The sequence below is a fragment of the Saimiri boliviensis genome, chromosome 5 (genome assembly GCF_048565385.1).
Source record: "Saimiri boliviensis isolate mSaiBol1 chromosome 5, mSaiBol1.pri, whole genome shotgun sequence".
Classification (NCBI taxonomy): domain Eukaryota; kingdom Metazoa; phylum Chordata; class Mammalia; order Primates; family Cebidae; genus Saimiri; species Saimiri boliviensis.
In genome coordinates this window covers 42980987-43003173 of record NC_133453.1, presented here as the reverse complement: position 1 = coordinate 43003173, position 22187 = coordinate 42980987, and the positions used below count along the sequence as shown (strand labels likewise).

The window sequence follows — 22187 nt, the reverse complement described above, 5'->3', positions numbered from 1 at the left end:
CGCTATCCCCATCAAACTACCATTGACCTTCTTCACTGAACTGGAAAAAACCACCTTAAACTTCATATGGAACCAAAAAAGAGCCCACATAACCAAGACAATCCTAAGCAAAAAGAATAAAGCTGGAGGCATCATGCTACCTGACTTCAAACTATACTACAAGGCTACAGTAATCAAAACAGCATGGTACTGGTACCAAAGCAGATACATAGACCAATGGAACAGAATAGAGGCCTTGGGGCCTTGGAATTAATGCCACACATCTACAACCATCTGATCTTTGACAAATCTGACAATAACAAGCATTGGGAAAAGGATTCCCTGTTTAATAAATGATGTTGGGAAAAGTGGCTAGCCACGTGCAGAAAGCAGAAACTGGACCCCTTCCTTATACCTTATACAAAAATTACCTCCAGATGGATTAAAGATTTAATCATAAGACCTAACACCATAAAAACTCTAGAAGGAAACCTAGGCAATACCATTCAGAACATAGGCATAGGCAAGGACTTCATGACTAAAACACCCAAAGCAATGGCAACAAAAGTCAAAATAGACGAATGGGATCTGATTAAACCTAAGAGCTTCTGCAGAGCAAAAGAAATAATCATTAGAGTGAACCAGCAACCAACAGAATGGGAACAATTTTTTGCAAAGTACCCATCTTACAAAGGGTTAACATCCAGAACCTACAAAGAACTAAAACAAATTTACAAGGAAAAAACAACCCCATCAAAAAGTGGGTGAAGGATATGAACAGACACTTTTCAAAAGAAGACATATATGAGGCTAACAAACATATGAAAAAATGCTCATCATCACTGGTCATCAGAGAAAAATGCAAATCAAAACCAAGTTGAGATACCATTTCATGCCAGTTAGAATGGTGATCATTAAAAAATCTGGAGAAAACAGATGCTGGAGAGGATGTGAGAAATAGGAACACTTTTACACTGTTGGTGGGAGTGTAAATTAGTTCAAGCATTGAAGAAGACAGTGTGGTGATTCCTCAAGGATCTAGAAATAGAAATAGCATTTGACCCAGCAATCCCATTACTGGGTATATACCTAAAGGATTATAAATTGTTCTGTTATAAAGACACATGCACATATGTTCATTGTGGCACTGTTTACAATAGCAAAGACTTGGAACCTACCTCAATGCCCCACAATAATAGACTGGATAAAGAAAATGTGGCACATTTACACCATGGAATACTATGCAATCACAAAAAAGGATGACTTTATGTCCTTTGCAGGAACATGGATGAATCTGGAAACCATCAATCTCAGCAAACTGACACAAGAACAGAAAACCAAACACCACATGTTCTCACTCATAAGTGGATGTTGAATATTGAGAACACATGGACACAGGGAGGGGAATATCAACACCGGGGTCTGTTGGGGGGTGAGGGGCTAGGGGAGGGATAACAAGACGAGGAGAGATTGGGAAGGGATTACATTAGGAGAAATACCTGATGTAGGTGATGGGGGCATGGAGGCAGCAAACCACCATGGCATGTGTATACCTATGTAACAATCCTGCATTATCTGCACATGTATCCCAGAACTTAAAGTATAATAATAATAATAAGAATCTAATGCTAATGATCTGTTACTATCTCCCATCACCCCCAGATGGGACTGTCTAGTTGCAGGAAAGCAGCTCAGGGCTCCCACTGATTCTTCATATAATGAAGAATGAATGATTCTTCATTATGGTGAGTTGTATAATTATTTCATTATATATTACAATGTAATAATAATAGATATAAAGTTTGCAAAGAACGTAATGTAATTAAATGATCCTGAAACCATTCCCACCCCCTGGTCCATGGAAAAATTTTCTTCCACAGAACCAGTCCATGGTGCCAAAAATGTTGGTCGCTGCTACTCTTGAGTGTTCTGTTGCACCCCATAATTTATGTATCTGTTCTTCAGTTGATGGACATGTAGGTTATTTCTAACTTTTGGCTTTTATGAATACTGCTGCCATAAACATTCTTATGTGTTTATGTGTCTTTTGAGAACATATGTATGCATTTTTGTTGTGTATATGTCTTGAAGTAAAATTTCTGGGTGGTAGGATGGGTATACAAAGGTTTGATTTAAATTAGTACTGACAAATAATTTTCTAAAGTGTTTGTACTAGTTCACATGACTACAAATAGAATATTTTTTAACATCTGTAAAATTGTTACATTCACTGTGGGGATATATAAAAATACAGCTTGAATCATTGGAAACTAGGTTTATGTTTTTCTTTTGTTGACATTCTATTTTAGTTATGTTCTTAGATTGCATGGAATACAGCCTCATTTTGAGTAACTTAGCTCGTCGGGAAGAAGGCTGTTATTGTAAAGATTCTTATGCATATAAACTCAGAAAAAGCTAAACAGTGAAGCTTTAAAAAGGTCAGAAAAATGTACAGGTGGTAGGCTGTGGGATCTTGAGTGTTCTGCTCTTTAGGCTTGATTCTGGTATCCTGAGGGTCTATCCATCCTTGTGGGGTTTGTATTCAACAGGCAGGTATCATAAGGTACTACTGTAAGTCAGCATCCATTCTGAGTGAGCATCTGTTTCAATTGGTTGCTCCTCTACCGTGTATTTTGTTAAACATTTGGTTATCATCCTGCTTAAGGAGAGCCATTATTTGCAATCACTTGTCAGAATTTCCAGCCTTCTAGGTGAACTATGTACCATTCCTAAGCAATCAATGTCTGGGAGCTACCTGCTTTTATCAGTTCCTAAGGATTAGATGCATATACTGGCCACCCTTCTAGATTTAGAGGTAATTAGATACCCTCTGTTTCTACTAGATGCTAAATGAACTATACAGAATCGTAAGAAAGTCATAAGAAAATTTTTGCAGTCACAATTTTTAACTAATAATGTGAGTTTTAAAATAATAGACATCTAATTCTTAATGTAAACTTCTAAGGCTACTTACAATTTTATATATATATATCTTAAAAAACAAGGAACACTGCTTGCCATTTTGTGCTAACTTAGTCTTTATTGGTTCAACTAGTGTCGGCAAGGAAAGAATTTACTATAGGGAGCAGGAAAGACGGGTCTAAACAGTTTGGCACTTATGAGCAAATTAATGGGTAATAGAGATGTTCTTTATGGAACCCAGGCATGAAAACCATTCTTGGAACTGTCACATCTTGGAGTTATGTGCTGGAATCTTTTATCAGTTCCACTGGCTTTAGTTGCAATTTAGGACGTGATAGCCAGAAACTTGAACTCTTGCTTCTAGCTTTTAGACCTTCTACTTAAGACCAAAGAACTATATATTTCACTAACTTCTAATATTTCATATAATTTCTTCTTGGAAACTTTTTGGCTCAACCTATGCTTAATATTTTTAGCTAATGTTAACTCTGTCATCATTGAAGTGGTTTGCTGAAGAATATATGGGCTACGCAGAAGAATATATGGTCTATGTAAATAACTTCTCACTATACATTCTCTATACAGACCTATATAAATATTTTTATAAAACTTCTGAGCTAGAGGTGGAACTATTACAAAGTGTTGTGGTTGGAAAAGGTTGATAGATTGAGGTTATTCCTCAAGAACTCTTTTCCACCACAAAATTGAAGATCTGAATTAGAGAATCCATTAGAATGAACTTGAGCAAGTCTGTGATTTAATTTGTGCCTCAAAGTGAAGTGATTAATATTATTCAATGCATGTATAGGACCAGAAATTCTTATTTGAATAAGTTATTCAACTTATAAGGTAATTAAAAACTGAAACTAAACTGTCATTTCACCGCTACATTCCTATAAATAATTAAACTTTAATCATTATTTAAAGATTCAATGTGATATATTTAGCTTTTTTATTTTTAAAGCAAGTCTGTGTAAGGGTTATTGCCGAGTTTAAAATGAGGAAACTGAGGCCAGTATAAGAAAATTAAATGCCAATTTATTCAGCTCCCGGGCGAGGTTCTCTGGTCTGGGGAAAGGGGGCCAGAGAAGTCACGCTGACTTCCTGGTGGGGCGTGGTGTTTATGGCTAGGAGGAACCAGCAACAGCTGGGTGCTCTGATTGGGTCCAGGGGAGCAGGATTGAGACAGGGTGGGCTGCTATTGGTTGTTGGGTTGTTGGGCGGGTTTTCAGGTGCAAGAGCCGGCCAGGGTTGCATTAGCCTTCCAGGGGAGCCATGTGGCAGAGCTAGGTGCCAAGTGCAGAGCCTGGTGGTGGGTGCAGAGGTGGGTGTGTCTGGCCTCCCAGCAGCAAGGCAACCGGCCTTACAGTCTGAAAGCTGGGCCAATTTCTATCAATTTCTGTAAATGTTCTGCTTGGTTGCTAGCCTTTTGTGGAAACTCAATAGATCTTAAACACTTGATTCATTTAAATTATTCCTCTTTTTGCTTTCAAGAAAGATTGAAAAGAGTTACAGGGTAGTTTAGTGGATTAGTCATTCAGTTCCTTGATGGATCACTTGCATATGCCAATGCCAGGGAACATTTAATTGATTAAGACATCCTGAATGAATTTGTCATTTGGGGATACTCTTTGAATGAGTATCTTTATTACATTCACTGTGGCCTACTGATATTACTTAGGCTTACTTTCAAGATTAATTCTAAAGGGGCTCTGGCTAAATTGTCTGTAGAATGTGTGTCCAAGTCAAGTTTGTGAGGTATTTGGTTAAAAAAATCATTGTGGCTCTTGAAAGAAATACAAAGATTTAGAAGTCAGTATTGTTTATAAACTCTAGGGTGGTCATGTTTAAATAATAAATCTAAGAATGAGATGAGTACTGTTACACATTTTTTTTTTTGGTAATAAATCTTAAATACTGGAAAGAATAGCTTTAAGAAAAATTCCCCAACATTGAAAACCCAAGTATCTAAATATATTTCAGTCTCATATACCAAAAAATATGAATTTCTAGCATTTTTGGTCAGGATAAACACCTCCTGCATCTTTTTGTAAAAGAGGTATTTTGAATGAAAATAGATTTGCCATGTCAGACTGATTATATGAAATTTGAGTTCTGTTTTCAATTTCAGGTTCTTAAAAAGGTCCAACTTAGCCAATGAACATAAAAGTGCTTACTGCTAATTTAGCTGCTGCTGCAGAACATGAAAGGAATCATGAGGCCATTAACACATCTAGAAATAGTCATTTTCTAGCTTTTGGTTCCTAAGATAGCTTAGTGAAAATAAAATATCCAGACAAGACAGGGTAGGGAGGTAAGTTTTTAAAGGATTTTCTTTTTAAACTTTCCTTCCTTCCACCTTCCCCCACCTCACTTCCACCCTCCTTCATTTCTCCTTCTTTATGTGTGTTAAGTTAGAACTTCACTTCAACATGTTCGGAGTGCTAAGTGATAGGGTTGGTGAGGTATACACTTTATCTCCCTGTGTAGGCACTGAGTAAAAAAGATATGAAATTATGGCAAATTCACCAGCAGCTTTCAAAGGTGAAATGCCCTTCTTGTACCAGGGTTAATGTGATGTCCAGCCATCCATACACAGCAGATCGTGCTGCTGATGGCAAAGAAAAATTCTTGAGGCATTGAAATGAAAACTGTGCTTAATGCCTGGAAAGTCCCTCCAGGCTAGTTTTCAAGAAGTCTTTCTTTCACATTTAAATTTCTTCATTGCATATTTATTGACTGTTTAACTTATGTTAGACCCTGTGTTAGGTCCTGCACGGGGAGGAGATTCCTGTTCACAAGGAGATTATAGTCTTAAGGGGGAGGCAGACATTCATTAAAGACTCACCCCACTGTTGACGGACAAACTGGGATAAGTAAGTATGTGGCACTGTGAATGTGTAACAGTTGTGGGCAGTGGTCAGGGAAGGCTGAAGTCTGGCTAACTGGACAGAGGCAGAGGGTTCCAGGCAACTCTTCTGAGGTGGAGAGGCAAGGCTGGTGGCAGGGGCAGGGGCTGTGGAGAGTCGACATCACAAAAGGCAGTGCTGAAAGATGCAAGGGAACTAAGGACCTCTTTTCAGCTGAGCAAACAATGCACATTTCTTACACTCGGACTGTTCCTTTTCTAATTAAAAAAACGGGGACATGCACATCTTGATAACACAGTTAATGTGTGAATATAATAACTGCTTAATAAATCCTTGTTGAAATAGGAGAACTGATTAAGGCACTTAGGTCAGCAGCTGTAGTAGGCTTAATATAGTGAGCAATGTTTCCTAGGGATCTGAAAAAGAATATTTTAAACTAAGAGAAAAGAGATGCAGTTTACCAGTTTCTCCCCTTCAAGGCAAACAACATAAAAGGACTGGAATAGTTAAAAGACAGAGGTGAGGAGTCTGATGGCAGAAAACATGAGAAAATGAAGTTTGTGATGTTTTGATGCAGAAGTAAGGGTGATAATGGCATTAATTTTCTGAAGATGGGCAGCTCCTTTCATCCCATTAAATGTGTATGTGTGTGGGCATGTGTGCTTGCATACTTAAGGCCAAATTAATTTTTGGTACAATAGGTTAGGGTTGCCAGATTTAGTAAATGAAAAGAGAAGACATCCAGATAAATTTGAATTTCAGGTAAACAAAGAATAATTTTTGGAGTATATATACCTTTCAAGAGGGGAATTTTCCTCTAAGAACTCTGGAGGCATGTTGCCTCATTTCTCCCATGTTTTTAATCATTGCATATATCATGTTTATATTTATGTTTATTTATTCTCAGTTTATTTCTGCCACATATATTTTTAGAATCTAAATTTTTCCAACAGTCTGGAACCTTTGGTGGGTGTACATAACATGATGAAGGATTCTTTTCCTGGAGAGGCTGCTGATTTATAGCCAAGATTCTGTCTTCATGCTCTGGGCTTCTGTCTCTCTAGTGTTATTATTTCAAGAAGGAGACTGGAGCATTTTGCTTACTTTAGTGCCGTTTGGAGCAACAGAAAGCTGCCTTTGCTGCAAAGGACCCTGTAGAATGATTGTTGATCTGTCTTCTAGAAACTGAGCTATGCCCAAAGATTCTTACCAGTTTTGAAAGGCACCTGCTTTCCTTTTCTTAGGAACATTCTTCAGGTGAGTGATAGTCACTCCTACATCTCTGTGAGCAGCTTGTTGTGTGTAGATACCATGAAATAGAAACAGATTCATGAAGATAAGGATTAGAAGTTATGAATGAAAACAACTATTGCTTTGGATGGCTGGATTTAAAAATGTTTCTCAATGTTGATGATGTGGTATTTTAATCAAAAATAGGATAAGATTAGGACACATAGAAGGAGCCATAATATGCACAATGATCTGCTTTTCTAGGAAATGAGTATGTTTGGGGATCAGCATTGAGCTCACTACACATGAAAAAGATGAAACTCTTTGGAAATCTAGAAATTGGCAACCTAAAAATTGAGTAAAAATGTGTTTTAAACACTGCTATTTATTATCTTCTGATAAACTACTGGCTGTTTAGTTATACTTTATGGTTGTTTTAGCTGTCATGAAGTCATACAGAATAGTTGGAAGTGTCAGTCTCAACAGGGACTATGAACACATATGTACGTAATTCAGTACACATATTTAAAATAGCGAATTTACAATATTACAGGCCCAAAGGAGCTCACTGATGTGAAGTTTCAGTGAAACGGTGCAAAGAAATGATGTTAATTAAATATCACTGTTTCTTAAATATCCCTGTTTCTCAAGAAGAATGTCTTTGTATTAGTAGAATGATAACCCTCTTTTTTTATGGATCAGTTATACCTACTTCATCATAAAGACCCCAGATACATGCATTTTAGCACCTGGATGTAGTCAGGTCTGTGTTTCACTAAGCATTTGTTTAAAGTTCAGATTCCAGCTCTCTTGCTCCACAGCCATTGATATTTCTCAGTTTATCTACAATTTATACCCTGACTGCCTCCATAAAAGCTATAATGTCTATAATGAAAGATGTATGCAATTAGTAATTTGAACACTTGTACAGAGAAGCGGAAATGAATATGGCACCCAAACCTAGGCTAACACAGTCATTGAAACTGACTTCTTTCTAAGCTTCCCAGCAGTCAAAGGCAAAAAGGGACTCCAGTAACATAACATAATAATCATTACTTCATTGTTTACTTTTACTACTCCCTATCCCAAGTTGAGATTGTTAGAGATGTTAGTGATCACCTCAGATCTTACCTCCAGAAATGTAAAGTTTGACTTAAAATCACAATGAACTCTTCTAATTTTTTCATACTATATTGCATATGTTTAAGTAATTCTTTGGGCTTGGTTTTAGATTTTTTCAAATTATGGTAAAAAACCAAGTAACATTAAATTTACTGTCTCAACCATTTTTAAGTGTAGGGTTCAGTAGTGTTAAGTATATTCACATTGTTGTGCAGCAGATTGCTACAACTTTTTCATCTTGTTGCACTGAAGCTCTATACTCATTAAACAACTCCCCATTTCTCCTCCTCAGACCCTGAAAATCACCGTTCTACTTTCTGTTTCTATGAATTTGACCACTTTAGATCTAATTTCATATGAGTGGAATCATATGGTATTTGTCATTTTGTGACTGTTTCACTTAATGTAACGTCCTTGAACTTCATTCATATTGTAGTATGTGACAGGGTTTTTTTTTCTAAGGCTGCATAATATCCCATTGTATGTATTTACATTTTCCTCATTCGTTCACCTGTTGATACACAATTTGGACTGCTTGTCTCTTGGCTATTGAGAATAATGCCACAATGAATGGGTGTGCATTCTTGGCTATTGAGAATAATGCCACAATGAATGGGTGTGCATTGAAATATATCTTCAAGATCATGTTCTGAATTCTTTTGGATATAAACCCACAAATGGGATTGTTGGATTATATAGTAATTCTATTTTGAATTCTTTGAGGAACCTCTGTGCTGTTTTCTATAATGGTTGTATCATTTTACATTCCCACCAATAATACACAAGAGTTTCATCTTCTCTGCATCTTTGCCAACACTTGGTACTTTACACTCTTTTGATGGTGACTATCCTGTTGAGTGTGAGGTGATATTGCATTGTGTTTTTTATCTGTACTCTTCTAATGATTAGTAATATTAGCACCCTTTCACGTGCTTATGGGCCATTTGTATATCTTCTTTGGAGAAATGTCTAAGTTCCTTGCCTATTTTAAAATAAATTTTTTGTTGTTGTTGAGTTGAAGTTTCTTATGTATTTTGGTTATTAACTTCTTTTCAGATATATTATTTGCAGTTATTTTCTCCCATTCTGTAGATTGCACTTTCACTCTGCTAATTGTTTCCTTTGATATGAAAAAGTTTTTATGTCATTCCATTTGTTTATTTTTGATTTTGTTGCTTGTGATTTTGGTGTCATATTCAACAAATCATTACTAAATTCAAAGTCCTGAGGCTTTACTCCTGTGTTTCTATGAGTTTAACATTTTTAAGTTGAATTTTTAGGTCTTTCACTCATTTTGAGTTAATTTTTATATATGGTGCAAGGCAAGGATCTAAATTTATTCTTTTTGAATTTGAATATCCTGTTTTTTCAACACTACTTGTTGAAGAGATTGTCTTTTCTCTATTGTGTGGTCTTGGCACTCTCACTGAAAATCATTTGGCCATATATACAGTGGTTTATTTCTGGGCTATTTTATTCCATTCGTTTATGTATCTTATTTTATGCCATACCACACTGTCTTAATTACTGTTGTTCTGCAGTAGGTTTTGAAATCAAGAAGTATGATGCCTCTGACTTTGTTCTTTTTCAAGGTTGTTTTGGCTCTTTCGGACCCCTTAAGATCTTGTAAAATTTGTAAATTTTTTTCCTATTTATGCAAAAAGTGCCATCGGGATTTTTATAGAGTTTGCATTGTATCTGTAGATTGCTTTGGGTATCATGAACATTTTAAACAATACTAAGTATTTCAACTCATGAGCATGGGATGTCTCTCCATTTACTTGTATATTCTTTGATTCTTTTAGCAATGTTTCGTAGTTCTCAATGTATAAGTATTATATCTCCTGGATTAAGTTTCTTCCTGAGTATTTAATCCTTGATGCTATTGTTAACATAATTATTTTCTTAATTTTCTTTCCAGATCGGTCTTGTTAATGTATAGAAAATGCAACTGATTTTTGATAATCGATTTTGCATCCTGCAAACTTTTCTAAATTCATTGATTAGTTCTAACATTTTTTTGTGTGTGTGACTTAAGAGATCATGTCATTTATGAGCAAAGACAATTTGGGTTATTCTTTTCCAATTTTTAGGTTTTTAATTTCTTTTTCTTGTCTAATTGCTCTGGTAATAACTCCTAGCAGTATATTGAAGAGTCATGACAAGAGTGGGCATCTATGCCTTGTTCCTCATCTTAGAGTAAAAGATTTTAGTTTTTCCCATTGAATATGATGTTAGCTGTGGGTATTTAATATATGACTTTTATTATGTTGAGGTAGTTCTATTCCTAGTTTGTTGAGTGTATTTATTATAAAAGCATGTTGAATTTTATCAAATGTCTTTTCTGCATTGATTGAGATGATCAGTTAGTTTTTGTCTATTTTCTTAGTGTCTTACATTGGGTGATTTTTGTATTTTGCACTATTCTTGCATTTCAGGTATAAATCCCTCTTGTTCATGGTGTCAGAGCCTTTAAATGTGCGATTGAATTTGGTTTGCTATTATTTTGTTTAGGGTTTTTGCATCAGTGTTCATCAGAGATACTGATCTATAGGTTTTTTTTTGTTGTTGTTGTTCTTGTGCCTTTCTGGTTTTGATATTAGGATAATGGTAGCCTCATAGAATGAGTTTGGGATTGTACTCTCTTATTAATTTTTTTTTTTTTTGGCAGAGTTTGAGGAGGATTTGTAATCATTATTCCTTAAATTTTTGGTAGAATTCTTCAGAGAAGCCACATGGTCCTGGGAATTTCTCTGTTGGGAGGTTTTTTATTACTGCTTTAGTCTCCTTACTAGTTATAGTCTGTTTCAGTCTTGATAGGTTGTATGTTTCTAGGAATTTCTTTTTTTAGGTTATCCAATTTGTTGGCATATAATTGCTCATAGTAGTATATTGTAATTCTTTTTATTGCTGTGACATCAGTTGTAATGTTTCCTCTTTCTTTTCTAGTTTTAGCCATAGAGTTTTCTCTCTTTTTTTTTTCTTTTTTCTTTCTTTTTTTTTTTTTTTTGTATTTTTAGTAGAGATGGGGTTTCACCATGTTGACCAGGATGGTCTCGATCTCTTGACCTTGTGATCCACCTGCCTCGGCCTCCCAAAGTGCTGGGATTACAGGCTTGAGCCACCGCACCCGGCCTCTTTTTTTTTTTTCTTTGTTAATCTAGCTAAGGATTTGTCAATTTTGTTGACTTTTTTTGAAAACCATCCCTTGGATTCGTTGATTGTTTCTATTCTTTATGTCTAAGTTTTATGTTTTCCTTTATCCTGCTAACTGAATTTAGTTTGTTTTTCTTTTTCTAGTTCCTCGAGGTATAAAGCTAGGTTGTTGATTTTAGATCTTTCTTCTTTTTTAATGTAGATGTTTACTGCTCTGCACTTCCCTTTTACCACTGCTTTCACTGCATTCTGTAAGTTTTGTATGTTGTGTTTTTCATTTGTCTCTAGATATTTTCTAAATTGTCTTGTGATTTCTACTTAGAATCCTTAGTTGTTTATGAGTGCATTGTTTAATTTCCACGTTAGTGGATTTTCCTATTTTTCTTCTGCTATTGATTTCTAGTTTTATTTAATTACGATTGGAGAAGATATTTTATATGTTTTCAATCTTCTTAAATTTGTTAAGATTTATTTTGTGGCCTAACATGTTGTCTATTTTGGGAATGTTCTAGGTGTGCTTGAGAATAATGTGTGTTCTACTGTTGTTGGATGTTGTGTATATATATCTGCATGCCCAGTTGGTCTATTGTGTTGTTCAGGTCCTCTTTTTCCTTACTGTCTTCTATCGGCTTCTGTTGATAACTGAGAGTGGGACATTGAAGTCTTCCACTATTATTGTATTGGTGCCTAGTTCTCTCTCTAGGTCTGTCAATTTTGCTTCATTTATTTGGGTGCTGTAATGTTAAGTGGATATCTATCTATATATACATATATTTTTTTGAGATGGATTTTTGCCCTTGTTGCCCAGGCTGGAGTGCAATGGTGTGATCTTGGCTCACTGCAACCTCTGCCTTCCAGTTTCAAGCAACTCTCCTGCCTCAGCCTCCTGAGTCGCTGGGATTACAGGTGCCCACCACCACGCCTGACTAATTATTGTATTTTTAGTAGATACTGGGTTTCACTATGTTGGCAAGGCTGATCTTGAACTTCTTACCTTGTGGTCCTCCCACTTCAGCCTCTGAAACTGCTGGGATTACAGGCGTGAGCCACCGTGTCCGGCCTGCATATCTTTTTTTTTACTGTTATATCTTTCCGGTGAATCGACCCTTTTATCATTATACGGTATTTTTCTTTGTCTCTTGTGACAATTTTTTTCCTAATGTCTACTTTGTCTGATATGACTATGGCCACCTCTCTTCTCTTTAGGTTCCTGTTTACACAGAATATGTATTTTTAACCCTTTCTCTTAATAGCCTATGTGTGTCTGTAAGGCAAGTTCACTGATTACCAATCTGTAATTTCTAATTTTTATCAATTGCATGAGTCTCTTGAGACAGAACACTCAAACAAGTTAAGTGAAGCAACTTTATAGGCACAGATAGGCAAGAAGGGACAACAGAAGCCTAGGATTCATGGTTCTCCAAAGCTCAGAGTAAATGGAATCTTTCTGTGTGTTGCCTACTTTGCAGTTCAGGTGAAGAACTTTCAAAGCAGTCCACTCAGGATTGTATACCTAGGGGTAATGGGGATTGCTGGGCTAAAGTGCTGCAGGGCATCCTGTTCTTGGAGAGACGGGAACAGAGCCCAGGCTGTTTCAGATACTTTCTCCTTATTTCAAGATGTTGCACTCCTAGCACATCCTACAGTTATTCTTGAGAACTATAATTGAGAAGGTGGGGAAAAGTGCAGTCAGTCAAAGCCATCTTGGAATTTGTTCTGCACTGTCTCTAGAGCTAAAGTGAGTCTCTTATAGATGCAACATAAGGTTGGATCTTTTTTTTTTAATCTATTCAGCCAATCTGTGTCTTTTAATTGGTGCATTTAAGCTATTTACATGTAAGGTGATTACTGATAGGGAAGAACTTACTATTGCCACTTTATTGTTTTCTAATTATTTTTGTCCCTCATTTCTTCTCTTGCTGTCTTCCTTTGTGTTTCATTGCTTTTTTTTTGTAGTGACATGTTTTGATTCTCCTCTCATTTTCCTTTGTGTGTATCTGTGTGTGTATATGTGTATGTGTGTATGTGTGTGTGTGTATGTGTATATATATATATATATATATATATATATATATATATATACACACACACATTTTTAAAGAGTTCATTTCAGTAAGAGACAGTTCATGAATTGGGAAACACCAAACTGAAAGACGTTTAGTGTTCTGATGACAAAGCGATCCTTACATATATTCTAAAGAAAATTTCTTTGTAGTTACCATTGTAATGAGATAAAACGTCTTAAAATTATGACACTGTATTTTAACCTGATAACAACTTAACTACAATCATGTATAAAAACTTTATTTTACATCTCTGCCCTCTCCCACTTTGTTATTGATGACACAATTGTCTGTTGTCATATTTCATATTCATGAACATAGATTTATCATTACTTTTTATGCTTTTTTAAAAAGATTTTTAAAATCGATACCAGATTTATCAGTGTTAATTTTTTTAGTGGGCTTTGACACGATTGGCTTTGCACTTGCCTGGGGTGCAGGATCCTTTTCACTGGTTCCTAGATTTCTCACAGGGGCATTGGCAATTTGGTCATTTTTAAGTTTATATTTTTGTGGGGGACGGTGAGTCCAGGGCTTCCTATTTTGCCATCTTAATGATATCGCTGCTGGTTTTAGGTTTTATATATGGTTATATTGAAGATCAGTTTGTGATTTTAAGCACTGTGACTAAATGAGACTGTCATCATCATCCTTTGATTGTGACCACTTTATTAGGACTATTGCTTTTCCCTCAAACCTTTTTGTTTCCCAGCTGAATCCCATTAATTGACTTTTGGGATTTATTTTTTGGGTAAATCTTATTTCTAGACTGTGTCTATGTATCATGCTGATTAATAGCATACTAGAAAGCAGTTTACTGTTTTATTTGACTACAGCTTAACTAAAAATCTTTTGACTCTTCCTAAGAAAATCTGAGAAAGCATTCCATAGGTGGTCTGAATTTAAGGCAAATATGGGTGATGATTAGACCAATTATAGATAAATATGTAAGAAAGCTGTGAGAATGTGTGTGAGAGGAATAATTATTAAACACCAGTGAACTAGTGCAGCTGGGGATTTAAACATCTAAGTGGGCTTAATGTATCATTTTAAATAGCTGAAGCAAATTAAAACAATATTTTGTTTTAACATTAAACTTTTCTTTCTTTGGTATGAACACTGTGGGGATTTGGAATAAGCATGATTATTATAATTTACACCTCTTTTGAAATCTTAATGTTGTTTGTAGCTAGTTGAGCATGTGAGACTATAAAGTAATGAACTCTGCTTTCTTTATGGCTACAGCTTTTGCTCCTAATTCTTTTTGGCCTGTTTCAACCTGTATGTCATGACTCCCAAGCTGAACTAGGTAAAAGAATGTGAATGGATTATGATTTCTAGAAAACTATCTCAGAGCATAGTCCATTTAGATAATTGGTTTAAAAAGTAGCCTTTTATTTCATAGAAAGCAGCACAGCATAATACAAGGAACTGGTGTGCTGCACATGAGGACATGCTCTGGCTTAATGATTTCCTGACTGTTTTAGGTAGAAAAGTTTGGGTTTGAAAGAAAAGTGATGTCTGTTTCAAAGGAATGAAAATTCTTAGGGTGTAACAATAGTTTATTAGTGAAGAGCTTAACTTTGGCTTAAGCATCAGACTGCTTGAGTTTTAAATTCAAATTCCTCCATTTACCATCAATATGATCTTGGTGAAGTTATTCCTCCAATAGTCAATTTCCTCATCTGTAAAGTGAGCACAATGTTAGGACCACAATTTAATTGGTTCTGATTGGAATTAAATGTACTACTCTATGTATAAAGAAGTGATTAGCCCAGTACCTGCACATGATAAACTCTTAATAGGTATTAGATCTTTTATTTTTTATTGTTAATTTTGTTGTTGATGTTTTATCTTTATTATAACCATGTGAGAAGCTTTATGCTGAAAAATATATAATAGTGATTTTTTTTATAGAGAATGTGTGATAGCATCTGTAATAAGTGCGTAAACAATTCTCACATTTTCCTCAAGTGTTTAATTTATTTTAAATGAATGATTCATGGCTCAGTTCAAGTGTACGCATAGATTAGCCTCTGCAAATAATTTGTTTTATTGAATTCACTTGTGGCAGTTGTTTTAAGGTTTTTCAATCCTACGGAGTGTACAGAAGTATTCTACTTGTGCAAATTGCTTTCCTTTTTATGTCATCAATTCCAAAACCGTAGGTTTACTACAGGTAATCTTCCCCTCAAATATTTTTGAGCCTCATGCAGTTTTGTATAGTAATACCCAGTGAAGTTATCCATATTGTTTCCTCTGATAGAGTCTCTGAGTCAATTTGTTTTAATGTTTAAAAACTTATTGTCTGGTTTGTCTTTGACACGTATTTGGAGGTTCAGCAGAAGATAAAATGAAGAAACTCCTGATTTCCACTCTACTAGAAACAGGCTGTTTTCATTCTGTTTCATCAAATCTCAAAGCTTACAGAGATTATAATTGCGTGTTGGTTATTTTACTGTTCTTGCCTATCTGTCTGCCTTACAATCTATCTTTCTATCTTATTCATTTTAGGAATCACAAAGAAGAGTTTAGTGGGGCCCCCGAGTATAATAAAAAGTGTCACCGGAAGATATATTTACAAGAGTAAATATAAAAAGCAATATAGTACTTAGCAAAAAATATATTTTCTCATAAGGCATATTTTTTCACACAGTTTTTTTGTTTGTGTGTGTGTGTGTTTTTTTTATTTTTTTATTTTTTTACAATTTAAAGTAGTCACTTAAAAATCAGAAAGCAAAAGTTTTTTTGTCCTAAATTTAGTAAGTTTGTAGTAAGTCTTATTGGTTATGGTTAGTAATCAGTTAATACCTGTTTTTCCAATAATGAAGTAAGAGAGAAATTGACATTATTTCTAGGTGTGGAAATGATTTATTCATTCAACAGATATTTATTAAGTGGGCAAGGTACTGCTTGATAATACAAATTGTGAATAAAGTGTTTTATAGTCTAATGAGAGACATGAACAGCTCCAAGTTAACAAATGAATAAAAATGTATTTACATATGGGTAGTGTAAGAATGAGGGTGGTCACAGTGGTGGTGGTAACCTACTCCAAATAGTGCACTCAGAGCATATGCCTGATAAATAAAGTTGTTGCAGTATGTTTAAAACATTGGAGCCAAAATTTTGAGTGCTCATTTGAAAACCTTTTTATGGGAAAACAGTGGTGCTTAGAATGATGCATTAAAAAATGTGTGTGTGTGTGTGTGTGTGTGTGTGTGTGTGTGTACATATATATATATATGTTACTCTCTTGCTGAAGGTAAACTACTTTTACTACTTACCTTACATGATCTTTCTAAATTATAAGAGACTGTGTTGGAAAACATTTTTGTAAAATGTACAATGAATCTGATATGTGAATGAAAAAAACCTTTTTTTAACTTTCAAATGTGCTAATATGCCCTTTATAGTATCACATAAAATAGTGACACTAATGCCTCACTCATTGGGGAGGTAGATGTGGCTGGAGAGGGACAGATGAATGGATCTAGTCAGTAGTAACACATTTGAAGTTCTGGCTGATCAATAGAGTCTTTTACTTCTAGGGTCAAGGTCAGGCGTCCTCAAACTTTTTACTCAGGGGGCCAGTTCACTGTCCCTCAGACCGTTGGAGGGCCACCACATACTGTGCTCCTCTCACTGACCACCAATGAAAGAGGTGCCCCTTCCTGAAGTGTGGCGGGGGGCCGGATAAATGGCCTCAGAGGGCCGCATGCGGCTCGCGGGCCGTAGTTTGGGGACGCCTGGTGAAGGTGGTAACAGTCAATTAATAGGAGAGCAGGTTGGAAGAAGAGTAAAGATCTACCACTCATGTTACTTGTGCTGCTCACAGAAAACAAACCAGTTTCGTGTCAGATACTGTTTCCCCTCAACTTGAAAGCACTGAGTTTGCTCACCCTGGAGCTTTCTTTGCTGCATCTCTCTTCAAGTCCCATGAGGCTGTCTTCCTTCTAAGAAAGCTGTTTATAAACGGCAATGCTCTATGCAACTGTAATCACAGTGGCTGTGGCCTAGTGGAAATATTCTGGGCTCACAGGTAGTTCTGTATTCAAATCCCAGCTGTGGCTCTTTCTACATGTATGACTTGAGCAAATTATTTAATTTCCTGATCTATAGCTTCCTCGACTCTAAAATGGGGGTAATAAAACTTGCCTTATAGGATTTTGTGAGGATTAATCAGACTGATGCAGGTAAGGCGTCTTCTACCATGGCTGGTGCTTAGTCTGTTTTGCTTATTACTTAGGGCTCAATTTTGAATACACTTGAGGTTACAACGCTCAGTATCAGGTTATCCTCACACTGTTTCCTCTGTAAGCCTCATTTTTCCTAGAGCGTGGTGATTATCTTGAGTACAGGAAACATTTTATGTTTCTCTACCTTCTCTTGTGCCTTGCAGAGTCCTCAGAATACAGTCAGCACTTAATGCTTATACTGCTGCTTCTGGACTGTCTTTCAACAGGTGTTCTAAAGTTAGAGACCATGAAGGGCATGGAGATTGGTGCTTTTCACACTGTGCTTCTGCAGATTTTGGTGGGGAGGTGATAATGGGGGAATCAAGGTGGAGTCAACTGAAATCAACTCCGAAAGTCATGATAGTGACCAGGAAAAGAATAATATGTGCCATTTCGTGTAACAATCCCTATGCATTGCCAAAATTGCCCAGTGTATTTTTATTATGATTAAAACCACAGTGACACATTTGATGCCCATTTAGCATGCTCCAAAAACACAATAGGAATTCACCTTCACAAAAAACAATAGACATAGGGCCAAGACCTTGGATTCTGGCCAGTTTTAAACACCTGCTTCCTCCTAAGACAGTTGAGAATTATCTTACAGGATTTAGCTTTAGAACTGAGCTCAGGTGCTGAGAGCCTGGTTTAAATTATAATATCTGAGGAGACTCAGGTTGGCTGAACAAGAAGGGTAGCAGTGCCTTAGTCCAATTAAATCTGCAGAGGTTGTGTTCGGTCCTATGCAGTTACCTACCATAAGAGAGGAATCTAGGAAAGATCTTCCACGCAGCAGGCACTCAGTACTTATGTAATTAATGAAAGGACAAAAAGAAATTACTCTCTTTGCATATCTTTACATAACCCTAAGAGTTCCAAGCCAATTGTTGACATTATTATAACATAGCATAAAGATTTGGACAGATCTGTGCAGCACATTGTAATGATATTTGGGTTGTTGATTTCTCAGCTCTAAGAGGATCTCTGCTTTTGGCAATAGGGACACATAAGAGTGTTCTTAATGCTTTAGGAATAACATAGGTGTCCCAAATGCTAAACTTCATTCTGCAAAATTTTAACTCAAAAAAGGTTTCAGCAAGTTTACATGTATTCCCTGGGCAACACTGGCCAAGCATTCATTCAGCAGTAAACATTTAAACATATACTATTCTTGATTGTGTGGAAATTTCAAAAATAAATGAGATCTTTGACATTAAGACTTACAATTATTGCTCTGAGCAAGATGGCTCAATAGGAACAGCTCTGGTCTGCAGCTCTCAGCGAGACTGACGCAGAAGGCAGGTGATTTCTGCATTTCCAACTGAGATACCCAGTTTATCTCTTTGGGACTTGTTAGACAGTGGGTGCAGCCCATGGAGGGCTAACAGAAGCAGGGTGGGACGTTGCTTCACCCAGGAAGTGCAAGGGATTGGGACACTCCCTCCTCTAGCCAAGGGAAGCTGTGAGGGACTGTGCCACGAGGGATGGTGCACTCTAGCCCAGATACTACGTGTTTCCCACGGTCTTTGCAACTCACAGATCAGGAGATTCTCTCCATTGCCTACACCACCAGGGCCCTGGGTTTCAAGTGCAAAACTTGGCAGCCATTTAGGCAGACACCAAACTAGCTGCAGGAGTTTTTTTTTCGTCCCCCAGTGGTGCCTGGAATGCCAGTGAGAGAGAACCGTTCACTCCCCTGAAAAGGGGGCTGAAGCCAGGGAGACAAGTGGTTTTGCTCAGTGCATCCCACCCCCCATGGAGCCCAGCAAGCTAAGATCCACTGGCTTGAAATTCTCACTGCCAGCACAGCAGTCTGAAGTCAACCTGGGACAGTCTAGCTTGGTGGGGGAGGGGTGTCTGCCATTACTGAGGCTTGAGTAGGCAGTTTTCCCCACCTGGAAGTTTGGACTGGGTAGAGCCCACCTCAGCACCCAAAACTGCTATAGTCAGACTGCCTCTTTAGATTCCTCACCTCTGGGCAGGTCACCACTGAAAGAAAGGCAGCAGCCCCAATCAGGGGCTTATAGATAAAACTCCCATCTCCATGTGACAGAGTACCTGGGGGAAGGGGCAGCTGTAGGCACAACTTCAGCAGACTTAAATATTCCTGCCTGGCAGCTCTGAAGAGAGCAGTAGATCTCCCATCACAGTGCTCAAGCTCTGCTAAGGGACATATTGCCTCCTCAAGGGGGTCCCTGATCCCCATGCCTCCTGACAGGGAGACACCTTTCAGCAGGGGTTGACAGACACTTCATATAGGAGGGCTCCAGCAGGCATCTGGCAGGTGCCCCTCTGGTAAGAAGCTTCCAGAATAAGGTGCCGGCAGCAATTTTTGCTGTTCTGCAGCCTCCGCTGGTGATACCCAGGCAAGCAGGGTCTGGAGTGGACCCCCAGCAAAGACCAACAGACTTGCAGAAGAGGGGCCTTTAAGGAAAACTAACAAACAGAAAGCAAGAGGAGCAACAAAAAGAAAGCATGCAAAAAGGAGCATGCAAAAACTGCATCTGAAGGTCACCAACAGCAAAGACCAAAGGTAGATAAATCCACACAGGTGAGGAAAATCCAGCACAGAAAGGCTGAAGATTAAAAAAACCAGATGCCTCTTCTCTTCCAAAGGATTACAGTTTCTCACCAGCAAGGGAACAAAACTGGATGGAGAATGAGTTTGATGAATTGACAGAAGTAGGCTTCAGAAGGCAATGCAAGGAAGCTGTGTACCTTGATAAAGGTTAAAGGAATTGCTATCTAGAATAAACAATTTAATGAAGAACATAAATTACCTGATGGAGTAGAAAAACAGAGCATGTGAACTTCGTGAAGCATATGTAAGTATCAATAGCAGAATCAATCAAGCAGAAGAAAGGATGTGAGAGATTGAAGATCAACTTAATTAAATAAAGCATGAAGACAAGATTAGAGGAAAAAGAATGAAAAGGAATAAACGAATCCTCCAAAAAATATGGGACTATGAGAAAAGACCAAACTTAGGTTTGATTGATGTCCCTGAAAGTGATGGGGAGAATGGAACCAAGTTGGAAAATGCTCTTTAGGATATTATCCAGGAGAACTTCCCCAACCTTGAAAGACAGGAAAACATTCAAATTTAGGAAATACAGAGAATACCACAAAGATACTCCTTGAGAAGACCAACCCCAAGACACATACTTGCCAGATTCACCAAGGTTGAAATGAAGGAAAAAATGTTGAGGGAAGCCAGAGAGAAAGGTCAGGTTATCCACTAAGGGATGTCCATCAGACTAACAGCAGATCTTTCTGCAGAAATCCTACAAGCCAGAAGAGACTGGGGGCCAATATTCAATATTATCAAAGAAAAAATTTTCAACCCAGAATTTCATATCCAGCCAAACTAAGCTTCGTAAGTGAAGGGAAAATCAAATCTTTCACAGACAAGCAAATGCTGAGGGATTTTGTCACCACCAAGTCTTCCTTACAAGAGCTCCTGAAGGAAGCACTAAATATGAAAAGGAAAAACCAGTACCAGTCACTGCAAAAACATACCAAAATGTAAAGACCATTGATACTATGAAGAAACTACATCAACTTATGGGCAAAATAACCAGCTAGCATCAAAATGACAGGATCAAATTCACACAACAATATTAACCTTAAATGTAAATGGGATAAATGCCAAAACTAAAAGGCACAGACCAGCAAATTGGATAGAGTCAAGACCCATTGGTGTGCTGTATTCAGGAGACCCATCTCACATGCAAAGACACACATAGGCTGAAAATAAAGGGATGGAGGAATATTTACCAAGCAAATGGAAAACAACAAAAAAGCAGGGAGGTTGCAATCCTAGTTGCTAATAAAACAGACTTTAAACCAACAAAGATTAAAAAAAGACAAGGGCATTACATAAAGGTAAAGGGATCAATGCAACAAGAAGAGCTAACTGTCCTAAATATTTATGCACCCAATGCAGAAGCACTGAGATTCATAAAGCAAGTTCTTGGAACCCTACAAAGAGACTTAGACTCCGATACAATAATAGTGGGAGACTTTAACATCCAACAGTCAATATTAGATCAATGAGACAGAAAACTAACAAGGATATCCAGCTCTGGACCAAGCGGACCTAATAGACATATACAGAACTCTCCACCCCAAATCAACAGAATTTACATTCTTCTCAGCATCACATCACACTTATTCTAAAATCGACCACATAGTTGGAAGTAAAATATTCCTCAGCAAATGCAAAAGAACAGAAATCATTAGTTTCTCAGACTACAGTGTAGTCAAAGTAGAACTCAAGATTAAGAAACTGAACAACCTGTTCCTGAATGACTACAGGGTAAATAATGAAATTAAGGTAGAAATAAGTTATTTGAAACCAATGAGAACAAAGCCACAACTTACTAGAATCTCTGGGACACAGCTAAAGCAGTGTTTAGAGGGAAATTTATAGCACTAAATGCACACAGGAGAAAGCAGGAAAGATCTAAAATTGACACCCTAACATCACAATTAAAACAACTAGTGAAGCTAGAGGGAAAAAAAATTCAAAAGCTAGTAGAAGACAAGAAATAATGAAGATCAGAGAAGAACTGAAAGAGATAGAGACATGAAAACGTTTTCAATAA

The 22187-nt window shown here is 37.0% G+C and overlaps 1 protein-coding gene across 6 annotated transcripts in view; it reads left to right on the top strand.

The window, feature by feature from the left end:
• PLCL1 (phospholipase C like 1 (inactive)) overlaps positions 1-22187 on the top strand; it is a 364459-nt gene that overhangs the window by 220777 nt on the left and 121495 nt on the right. Inside the window, exon 1 of one of the 6 annotated variants that reach the window (XM_074399308.1) lies at positions 1446-1724. The exons of the other annotated variants lie outside the window; for them this stretch is intronic. Within the exon in view, the coding sequence (XP_074255409.1) occupies positions 1722-1724 (3 nt within the window). The 5' untranslated portion in view covers positions 1446-1721. Of the gene's footprint in view, positions 1-1445; positions 1725-22187 lie in introns of those variants that run through there. 6 annotated transcript variants of the gene reach the window in all.